The sequence below is a fragment of the Sinocyclocheilus rhinocerous genome, unplaced genomic scaffold (assembly GCF_001515625.1).
Source record: "Sinocyclocheilus rhinocerous isolate Xijiao unplaced genomic scaffold, SAMN03320098_v1.1 scaffold988, whole genome shotgun sequence".
In the NCBI taxonomy this organism is placed as follows: domain Eukaryota; kingdom Metazoa; phylum Chordata; class Actinopteri; order Cypriniformes; family Cyprinidae; genus Sinocyclocheilus; species Sinocyclocheilus rhinocerous.
This window is the reverse complement of record NW_015650363.1, coordinates 1835138-1846440: the sequence shown is the minus strand read 5'-3', so window position 1 is coordinate 1846440 and position 11303 is coordinate 1835138. Positions and strand designations below refer to the sequence as shown.

General features: G+C 36.4%; 2 protein-coding genes across 2 annotated transcripts; both read left to right on the top strand.

The window, feature by feature from the left end:
* Positions 1–239: 239 nt before the first annotated feature.
* On the top strand, positions 240–6133 carry LOC107711890 (cyclic AMP-responsive element-binding protein 3-like protein 4). Its single transcript, XM_016516970.1, has 10 exons — positions 240–339; positions 974–1114; positions 1755–2094; positions 2209–2306; positions 2391–2483; positions 2600–2706; positions 3407–3475; positions 3585–3669; positions 3877–3967; positions 4905–6133. The coding sequence occupies exons 2-10, from the start codon at positions 983–985 to the stop codon at positions 5291–5293; spliced, it is 1404 nt and encodes a 467-aa protein (XP_016372456.1). The 5' UTR covers positions 240–339; positions 974–982; the 3' UTR covers positions 5294–6133.
* Positions 6134–8385: 2252 nt separating this feature from the next.
* On the top strand, positions 8386–9985 carry LOC107711842 (growth arrest and DNA damage-inducible protein GADD45 gamma-like). The gene is made up of 4 exons (XM_016516885.1): positions 8386–8518; positions 8620–8721; positions 8934–9144; positions 9256–9985. Exons 1-4 carry the CDS (start codon positions 8466–8468, stop codon positions 9367–9369), a joined length of 480 nt encoding a protein of 159 aa, XP_016372371.1. The 5' UTR covers positions 8386–8465; the 3' UTR covers positions 9370–9985.
* The last annotated feature ends 1318 nt before the right edge of the window (positions 9986–11303 follow it).

Sequence of the window (11303 nt, the reverse complement as noted above, 5' to 3'; positions counted from 1 at the left end):
TGAATATATATAGCCTACTCTATACACACGACATGAATTATAATGCACACAAGTTTTTTTAAATGGATTTTTCCATTTAAACTTGCAATAACATTTTCACGAAGTCTTCCTAAAGTAGCCTACAGATTAATAAATGGCGTATTCGAGGCATGACATTAAACCCTACAACTCCCAGAAAGCCTTTCGCAGAAGACGTGCACGTACTGACGCGCCCATACGTGATGACTCAATTTTTGCCTCGTTGGAGGGTGATTTCATCAGGAACGGGACAAAGAGTGAAGGCACTTCCCATTTGTTGTCTATGTCAACGTATGTTATTTCGGTACAAGATCATCAGAGGTAAGGGTTTATTTAAAGCATTTTAGATGCTTCTCGACTTTGCCTTCCTCAGCAAAATTCACAATTCTTACTGTAACTGTAGAGCTGTCAAATGTCAGACCTATCACATGCTTTACCAAATACTTTAATTCCTATAATATATGCAATTTATCATAATTCCATTGTCCTGTTCTATTATATTTTGTTCTATTTTTTATTAGTTTTACTATTATTAATAGCGTTATTATTGTCATTATCAATAAATCTGTTAAAACTCTGCGATACATATTGTCACTGTGATGAATATTTAGCAAATCGGAACACATAACCAAATCAGATTCAAATTTGACCTGTATCGTTTTTTCACTAGTAACATTATTGTCTGCACTGATATCATCGTGTTATAGTAGTATTTCCTGGTTTAGTGGGTTTTAAAACTATTTGTCACACACAGTATAACCATTTATTGTTTGCGATTTAGATTTATTGTTAATGCTGTGAAGTTGTTGGTTGTCATTTGTGGTGTTGTTTAAGACGGAAATGCAGTCACATGATGAGTGGGCGGGGTCTGAACTTGATCGAGCTATCAGTGCGCAGTTTCGCTGCGGATCTGCCCTGTTTCATGTAGTCTCATTTGATTTCTACTTCTCTAAAGCACTGTCAGATGTCGGTTTGCGAGGATATGGAGAACACAGACCTGCTTGGTCTAATCTTCCCATATGAAGACCCAGGATCCGGTGATCTGTTCCTCACAGAGGGGAATAACTTGCTGGATGATTTGCTTTCAGAGCATGATGTATGTAACCTTCACGTCCATTGAACTAAATCTGAAAATAATTTCTAATTTCATGTTTTTGTGACGTAAAAGTTATAATATAGTCTAGTATGATAAGAAAACCGATAAAAAGAAAATGCAACTGCACTTTTATAGTATTATGAAATATATTGATTAGATACAAATGCTTTTGTCTTTTGAAATGCTGCATGGAGTGTATTTATATAATATATTATATATTTAAAAATATAAATAATAAAAATAAGTTTATCGTTTTAATTTATATAATATTAATAATACAAATTATTACTGCATAATACAGAAGATGCTTTTATTCTTGCAAATGCTGAATGGAATGTGTTTATACAATAGTAATATTAATATAATAACAAATATTGTTGTATGATAGATAGATACATTTGTTAACAAAGACATTAAAATTATTTATTTTAAATCATTATTATTTAATATTTATTATTGTTGTGCATGATAGATAAATAGATAGACTGTAAGACAGACTTTGTTGCAAATTAAATAAATTTATTGTAAACCATTATATACATTTATTTTGAATAATAATAATAAATAACTAAATAGAAATTACTTTACAGTATGTAGATTAAATAGACAGACAGACAAAGAAATGCTTTTATTGTTGCAGATGCTGAGTGCAATGGATACAGAGGACTTTCTCAGCAGTCTTCTGGGTGAGGAAGAGGACGGCCTGACTATCAACTGCTTGTCTCAGTCTCCTCACGGCAGTGACAGCGGCATCTCTGAGGACACCACCCCTCCATACTGCCAGAGTCCACATGATAGCAGTGAGACAGACACCGTCCCCAGTCCAGGCGTCGAGCCTCTGCTTTATTCCGAATGTGTGACAGAGAGCTACGAGGCCCAGGTGGTGCAGGCAGACCACTGCTACACCCTGCCACAGGGCACAGATGCCCTGCTGAGTGTCCGATCAGAGAATCCCGAGTCTGATGTCTTCATAGATGTAGGTAAGGTCATGTTGTGGTGTGTAGAGCCATATGAAATATTCTTGTTTCTTTTTATTTTTTGTTCAAATGGTTTATTTAAGTGTCCCATCATAAGTTTGATTATCCTCCTGTCAGATGATTTGGATGATAGTATGGAAGATGGCTTCTCCCCCGAGCTGCCCTGCTCACTCACGATTGAAGACTCCACACAGAGCAGCAAACCAGACAACCTGGTACATTTCAAATGATTTAAAGAAAACAGCAAATTGTTACCATGACAACTCAGATCAGATATAATGTGCATATTTTGTCTCCAGTTCCAGTTCAAAGAGATTGTTTTGACTGATGAGGAGAGGAGACTTCTGGCAAAAGAAGGTGCAACCATTCCAAATCATATGCCTCTTACAAAGGTAAGAGAAATGGGTTCTGATTAATGGTGCTTTCATATTGATGTTTTGCAACAAATTTTGAAATGCAAAATTAAACGTAACATGATAGTGTTAGCTAAAATGCTGTGTGCCTTTAGGCAGAGGAACGGACCCTGAAGAGGGTGAGGAGAAAGATCCGGAATAAGCAGTCTGCTCAGGAGAGTCGCAAGAAGAAGAAAGTTTATGTTGATGGCCTAGAGAACAGGTTAGTGTGAGAGACAGACACTATGACAATCATAATGTTTCTTAAAATACAGGAAGCACTTAACACTTAACTATGAAGCTATTGCACAATGTACTGTGTATTCAGTGTTTGTAACTGTTGTAGTTCAGTTGATGCTTCAGCTGTTATTAATTCAATGAATAAGGTTTCAGGATTGAATTATATATATTGTGCAACTGTATTGTTTTTGTGATTTACACTACCGTTCAAAAGATTGGGGTCAGTAAGATTTTTGAAAGAAGTGTCTTAGGCTCACAAAGACTTCATTTATATAATCAAAAATACAGTAAAAACAGCAATATTGTAAAATATTATTACAATTTAAAATAACAGTTTTCTATTTTATTATGTTGTAAAATGTTATTTATTCCTGTGATGTGGTCATTACTCAAGTCTTTAGTGTGACATGATCCTTCTGAAATCATTCTAATGTTTTTTTTCCCAGGATTCTTTGATGAATAGAAAGTTCAGAACAGAAATGATTTGAAATAGAAAATTTTTGTAAAATTATAAATGACTTTACCGTCACTTTTGAGCAATTTAATGCTGTGTCAAAGTATTAATTTCCTTAAAAAAAATCTTACTGATCCCAAACTTTTATAAGATAGTGTGAATTTGAATATTATTTGTAAATTGCTTAAATAGTTTTAAGTAATTGAAATAATATTTTTTATATCCATAGGGTTGCGATCTGCACTGCTCACAACCAGGAATTACAGAAGAAAGTTGAGATGCTGCAGAAACAAAACATGTACGCCTTCATCATGTGTATTCATCATCAGTAGCATAACATAATTTTAGTGAAGATTTTAATGATACTTAATTGCTACTAACAACAATTGTTGGTTTTCTATATAAAGATCCCTTATTGAACAGCTAAGAAAACTGCAGGCTATGGTGAAAATGTACACAATGAAAACCACCACAACTAGCACTTGTATTATGGTGAGTATTTAGCCACTCTATAATGTAATCTATCAGTGGGGTTGTAGTTCTGTTGAGTTGGTTTTATTTGAACACATATTTATTGGTCATAAATGAAATATGCACGAGTGTAATCTTTCACCAGCATGTAATGGAAACTTTGTGTCTTGCAGAAATACAATGGCAGTGTGATGTGTTTCCTGACCTTCTCTGTTGTCACTTTTTCAGGTGTTCCTGCTTTCTTTCTGTCTGATCATTTTCCCCTCAGTCAATCCTTTTGGCAGCAGCAATCAGAAAGATCTGTATACGTCGTCTACAGGTGAGCACAACATTTGTCATTGTTTCCATAGTGTGCTGAGGAATGTTGTCCTGCTTGTTATTCTGTTTTGTTGTACTGTATTGTTCTACTTATACAATAATGCAGTTTCAGTAATCAATACCAGTGAAATTTCACAATTCTTGATGCTAATTTAATAAGGATAACTAATATGCCAATAAACACACTTCCTTATTTAAAAAATGTGTTTAAAAAATAAGTTAAATAGTTAAATAATATTTAAATTTCATTAAAATTAATAGCATGTGCCCTTTCTCAAACAAACAAACAGATTAAAGTTATACATAAATAGTCTAGTAAGTGTCAATAAAAAATCAGTAAAATAAATATAAACATAAAAGATACAAGCTTCATGTTTTTTTTAGATATCTAGGAGGTTATTTTAGTGTAATTTATATACTATTATAAAGCTTGTTAATATTTTGAAATAGAGTTTATTTTTATATTTTGTTTGTATGTTAATTTTAGTTAAAGTTTTAGCAATTTGGTAGTGTGTTTTTGTCATTTTTATTAGTATGTTTTTAAATATGTCTATAGTTTTTATTCATTTGTATTTATTAGTTTTAGTCTATTTAGTTTTAGTTATTTTAGTAGTTCAAGTTAAAGTAAACCAAAATGAGAAATGTTGCCTTGGAAACTAGCTGAAATAAAATAACCTTAATTTTTAAAATATTTTATTTCAGTTAACAGTTATTTTATTTCAAGTAACAAAAAATGTTTATGTTTTAGTTTTGTTTAACCATAATATGCCTGGAGCAAAGTAAAGTAAAAAAAAAACTGAAAAGTAAAAAAACCTACTTAAAATATTGTATTACAAAAAGGTTCAAATAATTATGATTTTTTTTTTTCCCATCAGTTTTCTACCTAAGTACTGGTGCTTTACGCATAATTAAAAAACATGGTTTTCCCCTGCTTCTAGGAATGTCCCGAGCCCTGCGGTCTTATCCAGCTACCCTGAAAGACGACATTATATCCACGTCTGCTAAAGAAGTGCCAGATCAGGATGTCCTCCTCATGGCCACTGTAGAGAATAACCAGGTGCTGCTGTCCGGCGCTCAGAACCACACACCTGACTACCAGCGGGCCGAGCAGTCTGACTCTGAGTCTGGTGTCAACAGCAACTCATCTGCTGACTTCCCCACTCCTGCCCAGTCAGATCTCAAAGCAGACGGATCTCTCTCAGAGTCCCACAGGAACTCAGCAGCATCTCCGGTGATCTACGACAGCCAGAGCAAAACCAAGGAGAGCTGGATGGAACAGAAACCCACGTCAGTTATAATAAAACAGCACCGATCTGATGAAATGTAGGAGAGCATCTAAAACAAAACTTGCTTTGTTTTAGATGAAAAATTCAGTATAGCCATTTTCTCTTCATTATAGCATCACATTCTGACCCTTTTTCCTTCATTTTAATTTTTTTACATGGATCTACTGTCATGCTATAATAGCACTTTTTTTTAATAATAGCAGCCATTTGTTAGGATGTTATTGTCCTATTCATCTGCACAAATGATGATTGGAAACGTGAAGGAGTCATATTGTTTTGAACTCTGCATTGCGCCCACATTGAGTTTTAGTACATTCAGGAAATGTATTCATGCAATTGTATTACTTGAGACATTTTAGGTCTTTTGGGCATCTAGTAAAATATAATTTTCCCTCTTTTAGTAAGGGAGCCACATGCTTAAAGAGATTCCACTACTGAAAAACGATCAGTCCTAGTGATATGGGAGTGTATTTAGAAAAGGGAAAAGCTTTTAAATAATTTTTATTTTTTGCTTGTGCATTGTTTGCGGCTTAGAACCTCTTCCGTCAAACCGCTGTAAATTTAGCATTAAATGTACCTTTTAGAGGGGGCATAGTGTTGCACATATCCACACAAATAAAAAAAATTGTTTATGTCTATATATGTATATACGTATGAAAAGAATGTCATGATCTGCTGTGTCAGAGAAGCATTTTTATGTTATTTTTTAATGTTATTTTGTTTGTTTCTTAAAAGACTTATTTTTATTGCAGTCTTTTTTTATTAATTTCTTTCATTCTTTGGTCATATGATGCACTGATGTATCTGTAAACTTGGAATGTTCATAAACTGTTTATCATGTTATAATTAATAAAAAATGATCAGTTTACTATAAAAAAATGCATTTTTGCCATTCATCACGATGAAAATTGATATAAAGAAATGAATGAACAATGAAATGATAATGATAATAACACTAGAAATGATGCATATAATGGCACTAATTTCAAAACAATGGGATTCTTATAAAGTGATCTATATAAGATGAAACCTTGAAACTAGGTCAGTCTTCTGTACATGTCTGAGCATGTTATCACAGTCAGACATGTCCTTTTTAGGCTGATAGAAAGAAATGCAAATCAACACAAAGTAACCTATAAAAACCAAAATTATCCTGTTTTATTTTAATGCAAATGCACTAGCTAAAACTGAGACGTAAATCTGTACCAATCTATTTTACGTCATAACCTCAAAAAAAGCTCATTAAGTATATACAAGTAGATAATATCATTGCTTACAATGTTAAAAGTAAAAACGCTGAAATATATATATGACCAAGAGTAAATAAACTGAGACGTAAATCTGTACCCATCTATTTTGACACACATACGAAAAAAACGTCATAACCTCAAAAAAAGCTCATTAAGTATATACAAGTAGATAATATCATTGCTTACGATGTTAAAAGTAAAAACGCTGAAATATATATATGACCAAGAGTAAATTAGAAGAGTTTAAAAGGAAATTTAAATATCTGGAACGCTGATAAATATTTGTTTCTTATTTCCTTGTTGTACCTGCAGATGGCGCCACAACATCTCGAATCACTGTGCTATCATTAGTTCTACACAGGTGGCTTTAGAAAAGGAGAACAATAAATCTGTTGATATAATGCCACTTTCGATCATCCAGTTGTACTGTGTTTAACTGTGGTATCGTGTATCAATACCCTGCAGGTTTGATTTCAGATGCATGAATTTATGGAGTGTTTCAACATGAGCAAATATTCATCCCTGCTATTTGAGATGATGAGCAAGTGCATCTTTTGTATCTGAATGGCGTGATTCATTCGGCCACTTGTGCACAGCCGCTAGATGGCGCCTAACATAAGAGTAATATCAATCATAAACCCCAAATCTCGGTGCTTTTAAATAATATTGACGCATTAGTTATTACATCATTTGGCATATTAGGAGAAACGTCTCTAAAAGTTGCAAGTAAACATAGATCAAGTCATATCTACTCCACCCTGCTGTAAGAATCAGTTTAAACCAGGTTTGATGGTTTAAGCAGGTCTCCCAGACGATTAAAATGATCTTCAGCTACTCTACCATCTTGACTATCTCAAAGTGCCTATAACCCCTCTGAAACCAGGCTGGGAGACCAGTTAAGACCAACTAAATAGTCTTGTCAGCAAACTGCTGCATACAGAATTACAGAACTTACAATAGCCAGTTTGAACAAGACTTGATGTTGTAGTCTGATATGTGCAGGGCTGTTTCGAGATGTTACTGAATAATTGATTAATCTCTATTTACGGGAATAACATTGCTCACCGTTTTAGACGTGGTATTAAGAGCTAAACAGGCCTGAGGTGGAGTGATAGTTATCTGCTATTTCTATGTATGCATTCAACTGACTGACTTCCAAAAAATATGAACAAAAGATTTGGCTCTTGGTCTCACTGGGACACATTTTCTGCAGTCTGCAACAAAGCCAGGGGCAGGTGGAACATGAGGCTGTTATTCCTGCTTTAGGGCCAGCCAAGCAGTCATTAATGGGCACACAACAAAGACACATAAATTAGGATGACTCCTTTACAAATGCAAAAGAGTGGCGTGTGCCTCACTCACCAGTCTTTGTGTCTGTGGGGCTGGTGGGGGTCATGTTTTGCTTACATTGTGGGGACCAAGGACAGCAACCCTGCTGGATACATGCATGAAACATGGTAGTTGGTTCCTAGCTGGTTTGAACTGGAGCAACAACAAACCAACTACCTGAAGTCACCTTTGTGAGGACCATTGTGAGGGTTAGATTAATTAACATCAAAATAAAACAAATTAAAATGTGCGATATTAGAGTTAACCACATTAACTCTGGCATAATTCCGTTTTTCTAGATGAAGGGATTAAATAATAAAATGAACTCAAAAACTTCACGCAGTTTGTACCCAAGCAGTAAGAACGAGCACGAGCCGTACTTTGTGTTGTTGACTGAGTGATATTTGAATACCCACGTGGGCTGTTTACTGTCAAGGCGATTGCATCAGAGTAATTTACATACACCCTTGCCACCAGCCAATCAGAACCGGGTATGAGCGGAATGCCCGCCCACTGCCGAGAAACTGAAGCTGATTCCGTATAAAACAAGGCGAGCGCTTGACACGGCGTTACAAACTCAAAGCTCACCGCAAGGGAAACGCACGCAAAACGCGACTTAACGTGGATTTAAACAATGACTTTTGAAGAATTTAGTGGACAAGATAACGCAGCTGCTACTGGCGATAGGTGAGTTTCTTATTCAGTTGATGCTGTTTTCGTTTTTTTGCGTTTTATCAAACAATTGCTAGGTAAAGTATATTGACTAACACGCCGGTTGTGTTCTCCAGAATGCAGAGTGCAGGAACGGCACTAGAGGAGCTTCTGGTCTCCGCTAGGAAGCAGGACTGCCTTACCGTTGGGGTGTATGAGTCTGCACAAGTCATGAATGTGTAAGTATCTGTTTATTTATTACTAAACGGCTTAAGGTGATGCTTTTAGTATGCATTATGTCATTAGACACTGAGAGGGTGGCATATGGAAATGTTTCTTTAATTACCTAGTCTTCCCAATAATGAATAATTGGGTGCATCCTTATGCATTTATGCAAGCAGCACACGCTGAACCGTTCCCTAATCAACATATCTCCTTTATGCAACCTCAGTGACCCAGACAGCGTTGCTTTTTGCGTCCTGGCTACGGATGAGGAGTATGAATGTGACATCGCCTTGCAGATCCACTTCACTCTCATCCAAGCCTTCTGCTTCGACAACGACATCAACATTGTTCGTGTGAATGACATTGAACGTCTTGCTAACATTGTGGGCAGCGATCAGGATGAGGAACCTAAGGACGTACACTGCATACTTGTAACTGTGAGTATCTCAACTCCTCTTCACTGCATCTGCACCTACACTTTGTCAACACCTACATTTGCACTACATCTGCGTGTCTTACTAATATTGCTTCTATTTTTTTCCCCAAAGAGCCCCAGTGCTGACTCTTGGAAAGATTCTGCTCTTGAGAGATTGAGCTTGTTCTGTGAGGAGAGCCGCAATGTCTACGAATGGGTGCCTACGATTACTCTGCCGGAGCGCTGATAGGAGATGGTTTTGGCACGTGAATGAAACCAGAAACAAGTCGAAGTTGTCCATCCTAAAGGGTACACCGATGCAAAGCAAAAAAGCTTTGAGATCTTGCCTGGATTATTCTCACAACTGGGAGGATAAAAGTGGACTGACCCAGCGAACGGTTGGCCGTCCTGGAAAAGCTGATGTTCAGAATCTATTTTTGGACGAGCATGGAAAAGTGAAAGCTCCCGTGCTTCTCAAGTCTGTTGTGGTGGCATCGCGGAGACAACAGGAGAGAAAAGGACAGGTGGACTGTGAGAGCACGTTTATGAGATTGACGGCGAAGAAGAGCCTTGGAATTAGTGTTCTTGAAGAATATGAGATGTGGATTTTAAAGAGGAACTAAGTTTAAGTAACATTTTGAAGATGTTTTAAAGTCTAATGTGCACTTGGGGTGTTGTCTGAAAAATATCACATGGACACTAGTGTAGCTAGTGGGGGGGTGATTACTATCATGAAGTTGTGCTTTTTGTCAAATATTCACAATGCAATGTCAAACTGTGGTGAAGAAGCCACCATTTCTGCAATAAAATTTTTAAATAAATACCTTAAAAGTGCAATTATGGTATGTTTCATTTCAAAGTTGTCACCTTTCAGCAATGTGTTTTATTTTCACTCAGTTACATCAGAGGAGGGAGTTCAGGGCAGTTCAGTAACACAGTCTACAAGAGAGAAAGAGAGGTTTCGATTGCACTAGAGAAACTGGCACCTCTCCAAGCTCTTACTGAACTTTCACCACCCATGCACCAGCTGCTTTCTTTAAAGGGCTTGCTCAACTGAAGGGCCCCCTTTGCAATAGGGGGACTGACTTCTGTCATGTGTAGGTTTTGCACCATCCATTTGGAGCAGAGGCAGGGTAGAGCCAGATCCGTTGGATGACTAATTGAGCTGAACTCACCAAACACAACAGTCGAAATGGAGCTGTCTTGACAGTAACGGTTACAATATAGGGGGTGATTTTAAACCTAAAATGCCCTTTTTTTTATTTTGCATTAAATACAATTATGAAATTTAATAATAAAAAAAAATATATTTTGTACAAGCTGAAGTACATTAGCAGCAAGTTAATACGAATCCCATTTCCATGATGGCTCCATTTACTAAGTCAATTCAACTCATTCAACTTCATTGTGTGCATATGGTTTGTGGTTTACAAGAGAAAGGGTGCTAAACTACCAGTAAGACACTCATTTGCGGTTTGTTTGATCTCTAGTTACGCTGTCCAGTCAGCCTCGTGCTCAGTCTTCCAAAGTTACATCACTGGAAATTTTCTGAAAAGAAAGCTGCATATGTTTAACAGCAAATACTTGCACCAGGTGTTGTGTACAGATGGCAAATGCCCGAAGCAAGTGCATCCAAACTTAAAAGAGCATTTCAGGTAGTGCCTGAAAAGTCTTTGTGCACTTGAAAGTCAACTGACAAGAAAGCTAAGCTCATGCACACACAAAGCAACACACACCTGCTTATGAAAACAAAGAACAGCAGACAGCGGTTTCACAAAGAGAACCGCACACTCCCTTGGATAGTAATTGATCTTTGCAGTTTACTTTCATTAATTAATGACAGCTAATGCATTGAAGTCAAGAAACTGGGTCAATTGCAAAGGAGGTACCATGGAGATCCGCTTAAGGTCATTCTAGTAACAAACACCCACCAACATTTTCTTTGTAGTCTTTTTCATCACAGCTGTCCAAGTATTCTCAGAAACAAAAAAATGCCTAATATATATCTGTTTCAGAGGTGCAGTTGACACTTTTTTTCTGAGCTGCTTTTTGTGGGGAGAGGCTAATCTAGACTTCATTTCCTTTAAAATATCAGACAGATTACATACTTTTAAATAAATGTTGTAATATGTCTGCCTTACTCTGGTGATTTGTTGCATTCACTGAATGACAAGCAACTCA